General features: G+C 41.8%; 1 protein-coding gene across 4 annotated transcripts in view; it reads right to left on the bottom strand.

Annotated features, from left to right (window-relative positions):
• The window catches only part of LOC137438582 (uncharacterized), a gene marked incomplete at its 5' end in the record, with an annotated part of 80,565 nt that extends 69,175 nt beyond the window's left edge, over window positions 1-11,390 (bottom strand). For all 4 annotated transcript variants that reach the window (XM_078769039.1, XM_078769041.1, XM_078769040.1 and 1 more), the window contains 4 exon segments: window positions 4,451-4,488; window positions 8,129-8,219; window positions 8,324-8,985; window positions 11,302-11,390. In XM_078769039.1, coding sequence (XP_078625165.1) covers window positions 4,451-4,488; window positions 8,129-8,219; window positions 8,324-8,985; window positions 11,302-11,390 — 880 coding nt within the window.
• Between the last annotated feature and the right edge of the window lie 6,394 nt (window positions 11,391-17,784).

Raw genomic sequence — 17,784 nt, 5'->3', positions numbered from 1 at the left:
AAAGGTGGTTTTTTTTTTGGTTTTTTTTATATCGTCAGTTTTAGCCCAATCACTCAATGGTGAAGGATCCTGATTCGAATCTACCACAAAGTTGAATCAATTCGTCCTTGTCACACACCCGACCTGTCCAAATCCATCCACAACATTGAGATATCCTGTTCACAGACAGGTGAAAACATAACCTCTGTCCACCTTTGGTGGTGGAGGTAATAAACGTCACCAAGCAAGGTTAGTTTACTGTATACATTTGGGTATACCTTTGGCACATGTATATACATATACTGTACATACACATACATACACATATAGTCATGGCCAAAGCTATTGGCACCCTTGCACTCTTTTCAAATAATGCACCATTTCTTCCAGAGAATTGTTGAAATTAAAAATCTCCTGGTATCCACATTTGTATTTCTTTGATTTTGGAACAAAACAAAAAAAGCTGAAAAAATTACTAAATCTTAGCTTATTCCACACAGAAATCCTAAAATGGCCCAGGCAATATTATTGGCACATTTGAGAAGTTGTGAGAAATAATTCGATTTAAAGCAGTCGATTCTCCTTTACTCTGGAATTGAACTTACCTGTGCTGTTGCAGTGCCTGCAATATAAAAATCACTCATTCAACCAGTTTGAATGGAGAAAAGGATTCATTCTGCTGTTTTGTGTCACGGTGTGTACCGCAATGAGCATGGAGAAAAGAAAGAAAACCAGAGAATTGTCAGACACAAGATTGTAGCCAAGCATGGACAATCTCAAGGCTACAAGTCCATCTCCAGAGACCTTTATGTTCCTGTGTCCACCGTACGCAATGCTATCAGAAAGATTTAGGCCCATGGCACTGTAGCCAACCTCCCTGGACGTGGCCACAAGAGAAAACGTAATCAAAGATTGCAGTGAAGGATTGTTCAAATGGTGGAGAAAGCACCTCTTTCAAGATTCAGATTGCTGACTTTCAAGCCAAACAGATTCAAGCTGACCTTCAGACACAAGGTACAACACAGTTTCAACTCGCACCATCCATCACCAACTCAATGAAGGGGGGTTCTATGAAAGTAAACCCAGGAGGATCCCACTGCTGAGAGAGACATAAGAGTTTGCCAAAACACAACTGAACAAGCCAAAATCCTTCTGGGAGAATGTCCTGTGGACAGATGAGACCAAATTAGAGCTTTTTAGAAAAGCACATCATCTCTATGTTTACAGAAAACAAAATGAAGCCTTTGAAGAAAAGAACACCTTCCCTACAGTCAAATATGGAGGAGGTTCAGTGATGTTTTGGGGTTGCTGTGCTGCCTCTGGTACTGGGTGCCTTGAATGTGTGCATGGCATCATGAAATAAGGAGATTACCAAGGCATTTGGGAGCGCAATGTTGAGCCCAGTGTCAGAAAGCTGGGTCGCCGTCGAAGGTCATGGGTCTTGCAGCAGGACAATGACTCCAAACGCACTTCAAAAAGCACCCAGGAATGGTTCAAGATAAAACGCTGAACTGTTCTGAAGTGGCCAGCAATGAGTCCAGATCTAAATCCCATTGAACATATGTGGGGAGATCTGAAAACAGCAGTTGGGAGCAGGCATCCTTCAAATCTGTGAAAACTGGAACAGTTTGCACAAGAAGAGTGGGCCAAACTGCCAGTACACAGTGGGCTGAGAGGGTGAAATATTGGAAATATCTCAATATCTTGGGTTAAAATAATCCCCTGATAGTGGTTGAGGGCTCGTTAGAAGCGTATTACTAAGCTTATTACAACGAGAAAAAATTTGTTTTTAAATTTTGATTTTGAGGGGTCTGGGCCCAAATTACCATATTTGGGCATTTCGGGCTCAAAACACATTTTCGGGTATATCTTGGCTTAAAAGAATCCCCTGATAGTGGTTGAGGGCTCGTTAGAAGCGTATTACTAAGCTTATTACAACGAGAAAAAATTTGTTTTTAAATTTTGATTTTGAGGGGTCTGGGCCCAAATTACCATATTTGGGCATTTCGGGCTCAAAACACATTTTCGGGTATATCTTGGCTTAAAAGAATCCCCTGATAGTGGTTGAGGGCTCGTTAGAAGCGTAGAACCCTAGAACCCCTAGAACCCTAGAACTTGATTCAAACTCAAATTATTCAAGAAAATGTTAAAATGGAAATAGACGCCCCGGAAACGGCTTGCAATAGATTTTCGAAAATTGACTTTTGTGTGAAATTCATTTTTTCTAATTGCCACAAGTCAGATTTCACAATATATGCATTTTCTAAGGCACTGAGACCTATATTTTCAGAAAATATACACTGGAGTAAATCTGGCTTGTGGCATTTTGAAATTTTTACAGATATGCGGCAAATTTTGGGTGGAAAAAAACATCGATTTTATGGGTAAATAATCAAAAATCGGCAAAAAATTTGACCGAAAACCTCAAATTTTTGGCACTTGAAGGCTGTACAGCCTAATATTTGATTAGATTCAGTGAACTTGGTACATTTCTGGTTTAGTATGAAAGAATTAGGTTTAATGGGCATAATTTTGTCATTTTCTTAGCCTTTGACAGATTTATTGGCAAAATACAGTTTCCGCGAAACCATTGAGCTAAGGTTATCGCGAAATTGAAATATTGCCGATCTTCTAACGTTCACCATTTTTCTTGGAGTTGAGCTTTTGACTTACTTTTTTTTTTTGTTAAACTGGATTTTTTTTCTAGTTTCTGAAGCACTCAGAGCCATTGATGCCTGATAAGAGTCCATTTTTGGTAATTTCCAGGCTCCAGCCCACTGTGCAGTAGAGAGGTGCAGGAAGCTCATTCATGGCTATAGGAAGCGCTTGACTGCAGTTATTTTGTCCAAGTTATTTTGGACACAGGAACATGAAGTTATTTTATCAATAATTTTGTCAATGCCATTTCTGTTTATGGCATTGACATATTTCTGCCACCAAAGATGGATGGAGGTTATGTTTTCACCCCCTGTCTGTCTGTTTGTTTGTTTGTTTGTTTGTGCATTTGTGAACAGAATATCACAAAAGGTTGTGGACTGATTCGGACAAAATTTGGCAGAGATGTAGCGTATGTGACTAGGACGAAATGATTAGATTTTGGTGAAGATCCGGATCCTGATCCAGCTACTAAAATTTTTAAGAGATTCTTCACCATTGGAAGATAGGGCCAAAAACGATACATAGCAGGATATCTCAAAAGGTTGTGGACAGATTTGGATGAAACTTGGTGGACCAGTTGGGTGTCTGACGAGGACGATTCGATTCGATTTTGGTGAAGATCTGAATATGGATTCAGATAAGAGAATTATTTAATTACCTCCGCCACCAAAGGTGGATGGGGAGGTTATGTTTTCACCACTGTCCGTCTGTTTGTCTGTTTGTCCGTTTGTGAACAAGATATCTCAAACAGTTGTTGATGGATTCAGAAGAAATTTGGCAGAGATGCAGCGTATGTGACAAGGACGAAATGATTAGATTTTGGTGAAGATCTGGATTCGGATCCAGCTACTATAATTTTTGAAGTGATTCTTCACCATTGGTAAATTGGGCCAAAATCTATACATAGCAGGATATCTCAAAACGTTGTGGGCGGATTTGGACAAAACTTGGTGGACCGGTTGGGTGTCTGACAAGGACAATTCAATTCGATTTTGGTGAAGATCTGAACATGAATTCGGATATGATAATTATTTAATTTATTAAGTGATTCTTTACCATTGGGAGATGGGGCCAAAAACGATACATAGCAGGATTTTTAAAAAAGTTACGGACGGATTTGGACGAAACTTTTTGGACAGGTTATATGTGTGACAAGGAAAAATCGATTCAATTTTGGTGAAGATCCAGATCCAGATCCAGGTCGTATAATTTTTAAAGTGATTCTTCACCATTGAGTGATATGGCCAACCAGGCAGAGGTATGCTCTCTACAGAGTGCCGTTCTAGTTTTCTGATTCAAAAGGATATATTAAGTTCTGAATCAAAAACAAAGGTTCTGTAATATTAAAAGTGAAAAAGAATTGTGGAGACCAAATACTTTTGTCAATTTCAACTTATTTTTAAAGAAAATTGTGAGTTATTTGAAAAGAGTGCAAGGGTGCCAATATTTTGAGCCACGACGATGTCAGAAACCTAAAAATGACACAGAACGTACAATTTACTGAATGAAAGCAGAAACCTAAAAATGATGTAAAGCGTACTATTTACCAAACAGATATGGACAGTTGGTATTACATGTTATCAATGAAGATGACATGACTTGTACATAACCCCCTGCCCCCCCCCCCCCCCCTTCAACCCCACCCACCCACAAACACAGCCTTTCCTAATTTATTTTTTAGGTTTTTACACAAATACACTTGTCATGGACAATAGACTCATTTTGAGGCATAAATATGCTCATTGAATGACAAATACTGACACATCAACCAATGCTAACCAGGCACTTTTCCTCAAATGCAGCACAAACTCACCTCAACACCTCTCTTTGTTGGCACCTTCGGATACTTACCTATGAGGAAAGAAACGGGAAGAAAATACAAAGCAGTGAGACAAGTACAACAAGAAATTACTTCATCAAAAACAGGGAACTTTGTATATATCTATATACAGACTTGGCATTTAATATGGAATCTTTTTTTTGTGGGGGTGAACTTACTTTTCAAAATGTCTTAGAACCAAAAGTTCATTGGAATTATGTTGAAATTATTCTAGATTTTGTTAATGTGACCTTTAAAAGAAACAAAAACCACATTTGACATTTCGAAACAAATAAATTGATCCTTGAAAGTGATGTAAACTGATATCGAACTCAATTCATGGACAGTACTGTGTTAAACTTCTGTACGTTTTCCAGAAGTATCTCTTTATTTTGCACATTAGCCAAAAAAAATTTTAACAAAAACAAAAGTTAAATTACGACTGGGATTACGGACAGTAAAATTACAGTTCAGTACTTCGTGTAACCCCCACGAGCATTCAGGAGAGCACGTACACGTTGAGGCATGCTGTTCACGAGATTTGCCAAGGTTTGGACAGGAATCGCTTGCCATGCAGTTACAATAGCCCGCTGCAATTCACGCACAGAGGCAGGCTGCTGGTCCAAGTGATCGATTTGATGCGTTAATTCTGCCCACAAGTTCTCTATCGGATTCATATCCGGGGACATGGCAGGCCACTCCATATGCTCTACACCACGGTCAGCAAGAAAGTGTTGGATCATGCGAGCACGATGAGGCCGTGCATTGTCATCTTGGAAGACAAAGTTTCCTCGAAAGGCTGCACGAGCAAATGGAAGCAATGTTTCTTCCAGAATGGCCCTGTACTTGAACTGGTTCAGGTTTCCATTCAGAACAACCAGGTCAGTTTTGCCCCCTGCATTAAAAGCAGCCCAAAAGGTCACCCCCCACCTCCAGCTTGGACCCTTGGCACTATACAATCTTTGTTGTAGGCTTCATGCACTTGTCTGCGCACTCGGACGCGGCCATCTTGACGATAGACCAGGAATCTAGACTCGTCATTGAAGATCAAGTGATGCCAGTGTCCTGGCTGCCATTGGCGCTGGCGGTGTTGTCTGGTCAGGCGTGGCTTTCTCAGGGGACGCCTGGCACGATAGCCTGCTTGAACCAGTCGTTGGTTGACTGGCCTTCTGGATACAGGCACATTTGTCAGTTGCTGCCACTCAGCCCGAAGCCGATTAGCTGACTTGGTACGGCCATTGCGGACTAACCGGTGCAGCTGGCGACCATCCCTCCTTGTGGTTCTGCAGGGACGTCCTGGCCTCGGTATTGGAGTAGGGACACCCCTCTGAGCATTTCGTTTCAGGGTCTATGACACCTGACCTTGAGTGATGCCATACTGCCGAGCAATAGCACGCTGTTTCATGCCGTAATTTCGTAAAGCCACCACTCCATGACAAACAGCATTGTCGAGTTGACGAACCATGTCCAGAGGAAGCGGCAATAACTTTTGGAGACGTGCAGCAGTTGTTTTCCACTAATACAGAACGCAACAACCCTTGTATACCCGACTGTGAAGCCAATCATCAAATGCACCTGTCCGTACATTTTGCCACACCACCTGTGATATAATCCTGTTGTTGACTTCTTGCTGCGACAGACAATCAGTGACATGGTTCTTTTAACAAAGAAATCACCAAAGTGTAAAAGAAACTCACCAGATTGATATACTGAGTTAAGAAAGTAAACCCAAGCCAAGAAAAAATATATATTCCATATTAAATGCCAAGTCTGTATATATCTGTGCAATATCTGTGCAGTGTCTGTGTTGTCTTGTGTTGTCTTGTCTTGTGTTGTGTTGTCACTGAACTACTCCCTCAAACTTTTGTGAAATCGTACCAAACTTCTAGTATGCACCCATCTCTCCCGTCGGTAAGTCCTAAGGGTTTGTTTTTTTTTAAATGTCCAATTTCTTTTTTGCGGGGGGGTGGGGGGGGGGGGATGTCATGATGTCATTTATGATGTCATTTTGCAACTTAAGTTTTCAACTTCAATTGTTTATAAAATGTAATATCACGTATATTACAAATACATTTGTGCATTATGATTGTTTGAATTATGATTGGTGTAAACTATGACAAAACAGCAACTCAGATACAGTCATTTATCTATATATCTACATATCTGGGCAGCCTGTTGTCACTGAACTACTCCCTGAAACTTTTGTTTCCGTGGTTGTGAAGCGTTTTTAATAACGTGGTGGTGGTTTTGAATCACGTGGTGGTGAGGTATTTTGGATTATGTGGTGGTAAGGTGTTTTTGAATTACGTGGTGGTGAGGTGTTTTAAATTACTTGGTGAAGTGTTTTAAATTATGTGGTGGTGAGGTGTTTTAAATTACGTGGTGGTGAGGTGTAATCGTCCCAAATTTCCAGTCTGCACCTACCCCTCCCCTATGTATATGCTGAGGGGTTCTTTCTTGAAAAAAAACCATTCAACCTAAATTGCTTATAAAAATGTAATATCACAAACACAACAAATACATTTGTGCAAAGTGATTGTTTGTATTATGATTGGTGTAAATCATGACAACACAGCACTCAGGTACAGTCATTATCCTCAGCTAAAATAAGCCCATCCCTCAGTAACGACGCGTGGTGAGGCGAGCGTAGCGAGCCGAGCCGAGCTTGTATATATACATATCACATTAATACAATATGAGTTAGTAGATACTGATACAGATACACCCCATATTCATTTTTTTCATCATCGTTTTTTTGAAATCCAAATATGGTAACCCTAGTTACCCTTCAAATTGAAAAGTGCACCAAGACCTAGGTTCTAAAATCATTTTGTCCACTGGGAAATAACACAAAGTTATCCAAAACAAATCCAACCTGTACCCCCCTTTTTCTGCATCTTAAAATTTGCAAACTCAACCCAGAAACCCACCAGTTATTACCCTGCGCTCGTGAAGAGACAAGTTTAAGACGTGAAGAGACAGGAAGCATTCAGTTACGTACGTGTGCCGTGTGCTGTATCTGCATTTTAAAAAATCTTTTTCTCGGCAACCGTTGGTCTGATGGACACTAAATTTTCACCAGAGGAGCACCTCCTCCTTGAGAATATTTTAATGATAATCATGACGTCATAGGTCATGTGATACAGGCGCCATCTTGGAAAAACCGAAAAATGTTGCACCTCTACATCTCCAAAACCACTGCATGGATAAAATTGAAACGTGGCTCATTGTAAAGAACTCCATATGGGGAATGTGTTAACGATGACGTCATTTGTGCCATAGTTATGACGTCATAATTCGACAGGAACAACGCTTGGTCTGATCAGTTTGAAATGTATTGAGCGTGATCTATGCAACAATTATATTGGAGAATATAAATTTATGATGTCATCGCTCATGTGGTCTGGCAGCCATATTGGATCAAAGAAAAAAAAATGTTCAAAACAGAAGAGTTGGCTCGCAACAAGTAGACCGCAGGGTAAGTATTCTATGAATACCATCTAGTTTATTTATGCTCTCGATTTTGCAACATTTCACTCCCAGAACTGCAAACTGTCCCCCACATCATCTTTTCACATCCACACTTTACAAGCTGCATTTTGACACCCTTACATCAGCTTTAACCTGCTCATATGTAAAAAGACAGCTGAGAGACTACCTTTTACTTCTCACCTGGACCATTCCCTTTTTCAACACTAGTCTCTTTCTTCGAGGCATGAAATGGGGCATACAGACGAGGTGCAGGAACAGAAGGCTCAGCTTGCTGAAGAGACAATTACACAAGGTCAGTACAAGTGAGGAGGTGCAAATAAGTCAACAATAAAGAAATCCAAAACATGTGGATCACTAATGAACGACAGAATATACCTTCATTGAAGACAAAGGTGCGCGTTTCTGGGATCTCTTGGCATTATTATTATTATTATTTGCCTTTCGTTTGACAGAATGACGCTTTTGACTCTTGTAGCCCCTGCGAGATGAACCATTTCCAAGCAATGATGCTGGAGTCATCCGCATTGCTAGTGGATGAGGCTGTGGGGGTAGTCGTAGTGGCAGAATGTGAGGCTCTGGCAAAAGTGGCTCTTGGGGACGGCGAGAAAGATGTGAACCTGGTCGAGAAAGATCAATCGAAAGAAGAGACGGAATCTCTCGGGAGGCAGCGGGCGGGTAATTCGTGGCAGGCGAGTAATTCTTAGCAGACGAGTAGTTTGTAGCAGGCGGGTAGTTTGTAGCAGGCGGGTAGTTTGTAGCAGGCGGGTAGTTTGTAGCAGGCGGGTAGTTTGTAGCAGGCGGGTAGTTTGTAGCATGCAGGTAGTCCGTAGCAGGCGAGTAGTCCGTAGCAGGCGAGTAGTCCGTAGCAGGCGGGTAGTCCGTAGCAGGCGAGTAGTTCGCAGCAGATTCATAACTCATAGCAGAGGCATAACTTGGAGCAGATGAGTAACGCTCAACTGGAAGCCTTGAATGAATCATGTGGGAGTCTTGGGAGAGTAGAGCTCTTGGTTGTCGGTAGCTAACTGAAGGTGGGACTCCTACGATAGGGAAAAAGTCATATTAAAAAGGAAAGCACAAATAACTACAAGCCTTGTAAGATGACCAATTGAACGTAAACAATATATGCATTTAAAATACCGTGTCTTTCGACCTCCAAGTCGATATGGAGTACAAGTCGAATTGGCTAATTTTGCCATTTTTATTTTCTTCATTCATAGATATATCAATTTTGAGTACAAGATGAAGTCAGATCAACTAAATAGTTAGCAAAACTGTCAGTGAGTCAGAACAATCTAGGTGTTAATTCCTTCCTGACACTGTCACAACATATTGCTAGCTATGGCAGGTACTTCCAGGGTCATGATTATTAATGAGCTGTTTATGCATATTATTTGAATTAATTTGTGGGACAACCTTTCAGATAAATTAGGATTAATTAGGATTGCAAATAGTTTTTCAACAGGTTTTTATGATGGAGATGCAGTATATATATTTTTTTAAGTGGAGTAGCCCTCCATTAAGCTGCAAATGAAGGCCTCTGTTCAACGGAGGATGCCCAGATGACGACTGCCTTTGGAGGACAACTTTGAAAATATTTTATAATTATTTTCTCAAAATGTTGGTGTTGTTGGGCTAGCGGCTAGGGTGCCGGCTTAGGATCCTAGGATCCTGGGTTCGAATCTCGGTCGATCGCCGAATTAATGCCAGGGGGGTTGACTCAGCCTGTCATCCTTCCGAGGTCGGCTAATTGAGTACCAGTTCACTGGTAATTCCCTGTTTGTCGTTGAAGGCGGCAAAAAGGGTTGGCGTCAGGAAGGGCATCCGGCCGTAAAACATTGCTTCAAAAAGGGGACCAAAAAAACAACAACTACCACGGTCCCCGAAAAGGCCAACCCCCGCTTTGCGGGGAAAAATGGCCTCTAAACGGTGGTTTATTTTCTCAAAATGTCTCAAATGGGAGTCTGTTGTTCATATATAATGAATCATAAATGTGGAAGTGGAACTAAAAACCGAGGTGTAATGATCTTGCATCAACAAATACAAAACGTAATAGCCATTCCACATCAGCAAAATGGGAGAGGATGAATGTATGATCATGCCTGGAAGCATCTGCTCTCTTTTATAGTGTACTTACACAAAAATGAGTGCTATTTAAAGTGTTTCGAAAAAATAAATTCCTCGAAGATATATTTGTCAATGGTGTTGCTGAAGCCAAATAATAGCATAAAATTACAGTGCATTCAGAAAGTATTCAGACCCCTTCACTTTTTTCACATTTTGTTATGTTGCAGCCTTATGCTGAAATGGATTAAATTCATTTTCCCTCATCAATATACACTCAATGCCCCATAATGACAAAGAGAAAACAGGATTTTAGAAAGTTCTGCAAATTTATTAAAAAGAAAAAACTGAAATATCACTGACATAAGTACTCAGACCCTTTGCTATGACACTTGAAATTTAGCTCGGGTGCCTCCCATTTCTCTTGATCATCTTTGAGATGTTTCAGCACTTTGATTGGAGTCCACCTGTGGTAAATTCAATTGATTGGACATGATTTGGAAAGGCACACAACTGTCTATATAAGGTCTCACAGCTGACAATGCATATCAGAGCAAAAACCAAGCTATGAGGTCGAAGGAACTGCCTGCAGAGCTCAGAGACAGGATTGTGTCGAGGCACCGATCTGGGGAAGCCGACAAAAAAATCTCTGCTGCATTGAAGGTTCCCAAGAGCACAGTGGCCTCCATAATTCTTAAACGGTAGAAGTTTGGAACAACCAGGACTCTTCCTAGAGCTGGCCGCCCAGCCAAACTGAGCAATCGGGGGAGAAGGGCCTTGGTAAGAGAGGTGACCAAGAACCCGATGGTCACTCTGGCTGAGCTCCAGAGATCCTGTGTGGAGATGGGAGAAACCTCCAGGACAACCATCACTGCAACACACCACCGATCTGGGCTTTATGGCAGAGTGGCCAGACGGAAGCCTCTCCTCGGTGAAAGACACATGAAAGCCCGCTTGGAGTTTGCAAAAAAGCACCTAAAGGACTCTCAGACTGTGGGAAACAAGATTCTTTGGTCTGATGAAACCAAGATTGAACTGTTCACTACCTGTATATTTGTAAATGTAAAATTGTTTAATTTCATATTCTCTCTTTTTCAATTTCATATTCTTTGCCTGCTTTCAGAAAGGATGTTTAAGTTGTGAATGTGGGAGTAGCATTATGGCTTTCAGAAAGAGGACATTGCAATGACAGACTTAAACCAGATCTAGTGCTGGGTGAAAAGGCGGGACAGGTTGGGCGAGCAGAAGGGATTGAAAAGGGCAACAAGGTAATGTTTAGATCAACTGCATACCATGGACAGGATAGGGCAATAAAGGAGCGGGTCTTGGTGGCGAATCTCTCTCACGTACACCAACTTCATCCCAGTCCAATAGTCGCTGTCTGCTTCACACACAGACGGCATCATCAAATACATTTTATACATCCCTCGACCCCAGCTCAAGTCCGCAAGAACAGTAGCGGCTAAGAGAGAATTATAGAGCCACTTACACAACAACAAAATCCAAACAAATCCCCAGAATTAAAGTGAAAGTTTAGCCCTCCTCCATATTTTCAAGATGGCCAACATTACCTTCAGTCTTTCAAATAATACCAATTGTGATTTTACATTTCCATGCCCATGTCAGATCAATCCTGCTAAGCAAGCCCAATGTGCTGGTGAGCAGGTACATTGAACGTCTGATGTTCCAAATCAAGGAATTAATAGGATGACAGAGTGAGGACGGGTAGTCGACCTTGACAAGAGGGGGGACCGAGATAGCAGGGTTCCAAACACCATTTCAGGACTACCTGCAGGATTAAAAGAAATATAAATTTCCAACTGAAAAGGATTTCGCTTTCCAGGCCAATATTTGTTTATGGCGTCACATAATAATTGCAAGCACTATCCCTTGCTGTTGGGTCAGATCTTTCCAGGTGACCCCGGCACAAGTGCCTGTATAGGGTACGCCAGCGTATAGGGACACCTGAAAGAATTGAAGGCTGAAAGAACATTTCGCTGTTATGCAAATATCAAAATAGTGTACAGTACATAAAATAACAATTTATGAAACCTTTTGGGTTTAACGATTCTTACCTCCACCACCGAAGGTTATGTATTCATCAGTCATCACCATTTGTTTATCTGTTTGTCTATCTGTGAACAGGGATATCTCCAAAACGTTGTGGACGGATTCAGTTGAAATTTGTTGAAAAGGTCATGGAGAAATTGTTTAGATTTTGGTGAAGATCTGAATATGGAACGTATAATTTTTTATTTTTTTTGTGATTTTTCACCATCGAGATATAGGGTCAAAAAGGATATAGGGATAGGGACGTTTGTGGTCACATCTCTCAATGGTGAAGAATCACTTCGGAAATTAAAAAATGGATCCGGAGTTGGGATTTCACCAAAATTTAATTAATTCTTCCTTCTCATACACCCAACCTGTCCACCAAGTTTTGTCCGAATCCGACCATAACTTGTTGAGATATTGTGTTATATATCGTTGTTAGCACGATCACTCAATGTTGAACAATTACTTTAAAAATGATAGCATCTACATCCGGATCCAGATCTTCACCAAAAGCTAATTGTTTTGTCGTCGCCACACACCCAACCTGTCCACCAAATTTCATCCTAATCCGTCCACAACTTTTTGAGATATCCTGTTCACAGACAGTCAGACAGATCTGAAAACATAAACTCCATCCACCTTCAATCACAGAGGTAAATATAAAGCAAAGTAAACTGTGATAATGGTGAAGCAGGAAGAATGGTCGAGTGCAAGATCATGAGGTTGGCCGACAGTACTCGAAATGCAATGGCATACGGTACTATAGAGCACAGGTGGAGGATCATTTTGTGTGTCCGGTCTTCTGATTTTTAACATGTTTCTAAATCCGTGTTGAAGGCATGATTTAGAAGAAGGAGGTGTTTTCTGATTCATGTTCAAAATATAACGTTCAAAATATAATATAACTTAATTAATCTGACGTTTGAGGACAGACAGACAAAGTGATTCGGTGGCTTAAACCCGCTTTTCTCTTCACATACGTGACGTAACGAACTGTAGTTCTATTCACTTTATGAATCAAAAAAATTCTTGTTTAGAACTTCCCCATAAAGGAAGTAAAATACTTATTTCTTTCTGTTATTTAAAGTAAGCCAGAAACTTGTCAAAAATTATAACAAGGAACTTTGATGCAGGAGGTGGACATTCAGCCCATCATGGCCTCAGTTAGATATAACAGGTACTAGCAAAGCAAAGTAGCTGCCATTACACCATACACCCTCCTCCACGCATTCACACTCACCTGAATCCTCCTCCGCACCTCTGCCTCAGACATACCATCCCCGGTCTTTGTTCCACCCAGATACTCAAACCTATTTCCCTGTCTGATCTCCTTCCCCTCTAACCTGATATTCCTTTCTTTTCTCTGTTGTCCAACCCACATCACCTTTGTCTTCTCCATGCTCATTTTCAACCCATGTTTCTCAAATGCCCCCTTCCGTTCCCCCAGAACTTCCTGCATCCCTCACCCACTCTCCACCACAAAAACCATATTGTCCACATAGAATACCCTCCATAGAATACCTTTCATGTTTACCTTCCTGCTTACCAGCTCAATCACCATCACCATGATAAACATGAGTGGGCTGAGAGCGGTTTGCATCACATTGAACTCCTCCGACATCCCAGGACCAATCAAAACTCTTCCCATCATTCCCTTATACATCCCTTCAACCAACCTAACTTTTGATTCCGGCACTCCCATCCATCTCAGTGTCATCATCTCTCTTGGGACAGCGTCGTAGGCCTTCTCCAGGTCCACAAATCCCAATGACATTTCACCTTGCACCTCCAACCTCTTCTCTACCAGCTGTCTCAGCACAGGAAATCCCATCTGTCGATCCGCTACACTTTCTAAACCCCTGCTGCTCTTCTCTGTTGCTCCAGTTCGCCATTGCTTCCTTCCCGGTTCAACAGCTGTTTGAAGTATCCTTCCCACATCTTGAATACTGCCCCCGTCACTAGTTTCCCACCTCCAACCTTAATCACCCCTCCCCCTCCCCTTCATGTCCATGCTCTCCTCAGCCCCCCAAACCCAGATATGCTACCCAAACAGAAGCCATACTTGGGGTACCTTAACGCTTAAGGAATGCAAAATTTGGTTGGATTTGGTTCTGTAGTTTTTGAAGCTTATATTAACAAACAAACAAACACGAATCGAGTTCTACATAAAGTACTATATTAACCCTTGGATGCAGTGATTGGGCCTCGGAGGCCCACAAGGTTTTGTTTTTTTTGTTGCAAAAACTATGCTGTACAATTTTTTTTTGGAATGAGCCTCATTTTCACCGACTTTCATGTTGTTACACAAAATTCAGTGACATAAATAAATAAAAATTCCATTCAGGCTCGTGGAAAAATCTTCATTCTTCACTTATAACCCGAAAATCCGACACGAATGCAGGCCTGGGGCCTTCGAGGCCCCACATAAATGTTGTTGTACTACTATGTTATATCATTATTTTCTTGATATGAGCCTCATTATATGCTCCTATAACTTGGTTACAAATAATTCAGTGACAAAAATATGAAAATTTAAAAACTTTACACTAATACATTCGTGGGGCCTCTGAGGCCCAATGGCTGCATAGGTGTAGGATTTTTGACAGTTGTGGACATATACATTCTAAATAAAAGGATTTGTGAATCATATTTTTTGAGCAAATACTCTTCCATGAGCCTCAACTTTTTAGAGAAAAAAAAGTTGAACCAAGAACAAAAAAAAAAATTGCAAATAAAAAATAAAAAATTCATTACTTGTATGGGATTCTTAGGACACGTGGTCGTGCAGCTTGCATTATAGCCTGACCAATTGAAGCTATCTTCAGCTCTACATCTTTTGCCTTCAAGATCTTTCCAAGAAAAATCTTCAGAGTATCAGGAAGAAAGTTGAGGCTGGCGTCTTTGAACTCAAAGTCTTCCGATGTTGGGTATGTTTCATTCCCTGTTTCCACTTGCTTTATGTCATCCAGTATGAATTTAGCGGCAGCTTCCAGGATTATTTTCTTCTGAATCATAGGATCCTTAGACTGGTTTGCATGAAACTCCAAAAGTACACTGTCAGCTGCTTGCCTCATCGTTGCAACATTCGATTTGCCATTAACTGTTGTGACAATGACTCTGTCGCCAAAGTGTTCAATCAGTCTGTCTTTCATATATCTTTGAGAATAGGACTCGGCATTTGAGTCAGCAAGATACTCGGCCATTTTGTCCACCAGATCAGAGATTGTGTTTTGTTCGTCGTCATTTTCCTCAAGGAATTCAGTCACCTTTATAAATGCCTGACATCTGTCATCCAGAGCAGGACGACCGCCTTCGTGTGGTGATTTGTATCGTCTACCCAATTTCTGTTTCTTCTGTACTGTTTCATTATGTACAAAATTCAGAGGGATCAGTTTCCCTGTCCGGAAATTTGAACTGCATACCTGGTGATACACGGCATCTGCCGCTGGAAGGTCACACACAATGAGCAGTCGAGCCCGAACAGTATCGGCCCATGCATCGTTCCTTGTTGAGCACTTTTGCAGAAGACTATCTTTACATTCTGTAAATGTGATAGAGTGGACATCTCCTTGTTGTTTCCTGTTATCAAAGTTCACCTTTGTACCACAGAAGAGGCAATCTGCTTTGAAGTTGAAGGCTTCCTCTGCTGATCGGAGCGATAGACTTGGGCCTGGTCTGTGTGTATCTCTGATACTCTGTGCTACCTTTATTGGATTGCAGTATACACGTCGGCATTCTTGATGAACAACTTGACCTGGAACAGTCTGTATTGGGTCACTGCGCTGGTCACTAACAACATTAATAGTCCGACTTCCCTTTTCACGAAGTGTCACTACTGGATTATCGTTGTTGGTGGATTCATTGCAGAACACACACGAATTGGCCGCCATTCTTCAGGGTTGGATTACCTGCAAATATAGAAAAGTTGAATATACTATTACTGTATGTTATTGCCAATAGACCTAAACATACTAAATACATGTCATTGATGGGATTAAAAACTAAGATATATATGGTTCACAAACAAATAATGATGTACCGTCGCTTGCTGTGGAGTGAGCAGTCTTTGTAAAACGGGGTGTGGTTAAATAAGACACTAAAACAGTAAAAACTTCACTTATATATACAATATTGTACAGTATGATATTTATTTATTTTTTATTTATTTTTTTTTGTATACAAGATTTTTGTATACAAGATTTTGTATACACACAAAAAGACAAACCGACACACAAAACACAAAAAACAAGGGGAGCGGTAGACAATATGGGGAGAGAGGGGGAAGGACACAAAAGAGAGGGGGAAGGACACAAACACAACATTTGAGAGCAGGGACATCGGGAGGACTTGGGGGGAGGTGGGAGAGGATTAAAACATATGAACACTGCAAGGACTCTGGGGTGAATTACCGGGGGTAGAAAAGATCAAGGTTTTCGATGGGGGAAGATAAGAGATGGTGGTGAACAGCTGTTTTAAAGACCTGGAGGGAGGAGTGGGATTGAAGGGAGTGGGGGAGTTTGTTCCAGAGGCGGGAGAAAAGGGGAATGAAAGAGTGAAGGTGAGCAGAGAGCCTAGACTTTGGCAGTTTAACCAGAAGAGGGTTGCAGGCAGATCTTGTGCGACCTGAAGGAATATTGGGGGGACAGAGCACAGAGAGAGCTGGGGGAGCAAGGCCGGAGAGGAGTCGGTTGAAGACAGAAAGACCACCAACCTGCCTGCGTTGAGTGAGTGAAAGGCCCTCGGTGTTGACTACATCGCAGGAGATTCCAATGATTCTGAAAGCTTTGGCCTCAACAGCGTGAAGCCGAGCAAGGTGTGAGGCAGGAGCACCAGCCCAGAGGGGGGAACAGTATTCCATTGAGCTGCGGATGAAAGCCTTGTATGTGGTGAGGAGCTCAGGTGTGCCAAGGAAGGACTTCGCACGACGGAGGATGCCCAGTCGGCGACTGGCTTTGGAGGCCAGCTTGGAAATGTGGTTTTCCCAAGAAAGATCATGGCAGATAGTGAGACCCAAAAGCTTGAGCGACAGAACTTCTTGGAGAGGATTGTTGAGAAAGTAGATGGGAGGGTTGTCCAGTCGGTCCTTTCGGAGAGACATTGTAAGAGTGTGAGATTTGTCAGGATTGAAAGACATGTTCCACTTGTTTGACCAGTCTGTGATTTTGTCCAGGTCTGCAGAGAGTGAGGAGGCTGCAGACTGCCGATCTGAGGGATGAGGAATGGAGCGACAGAGAGTAGAGTCGTCAGCAAAGAGATAGAGAGGATTTTCAAGAGAGTCAGAGAGATCATTGATGAAGACCAGAAAAAGCACAGGGCCCAGAACACTACCTTGGGGAACTCCAGCCTGAACAGCAGGAGGAGATGAGAGAAACCCATTCAGGGCCACACGTTGACTACGACCAGAGAGGAAGTCCGCCAGCCATGCGTGGAGATTTCCATGGATACCAAAGGAGGAGAGTTTGGAGAGCAGAGCAGGGTGCCAGACCGTATCGAAGGCATGTGAAATGTCAAGGGAGACAGCTCTAATTTCCTGTTTGGCGTTGAGGACCTCCATCCATTGTTGAGAAAGCAGAAGCAGCATGTCCAGAGTAGAGTGACCAGGTCTGAAACCAAATTGATGATCAGAGATCAAGCCATTGGAGAAGAGGAAAGATTTAATATCTGAAGCAATGATGGATTCCATGACTTTGCTGATAATTGGGAGAAGGCTGATTGGTCTG

The sequence above is a fragment of the Myxine glutinosa genome, unplaced genomic scaffold, assembly GCF_964187855.1.
Source record: "Myxine glutinosa unplaced genomic scaffold, kmMyxGlut1.1 SCAFFOLD_993, whole genome shotgun sequence".
In the NCBI taxonomy this organism is placed as follows: domain Eukaryota; kingdom Metazoa; phylum Chordata; class Myxini; order Myxiniformes; family Myxinidae; genus Myxine; species Myxine glutinosa.
The sequence above is the reverse complement of the archived record's forward strand: the minus strand, read 5'-3'. Positions and strand labels throughout refer to the sequence as shown.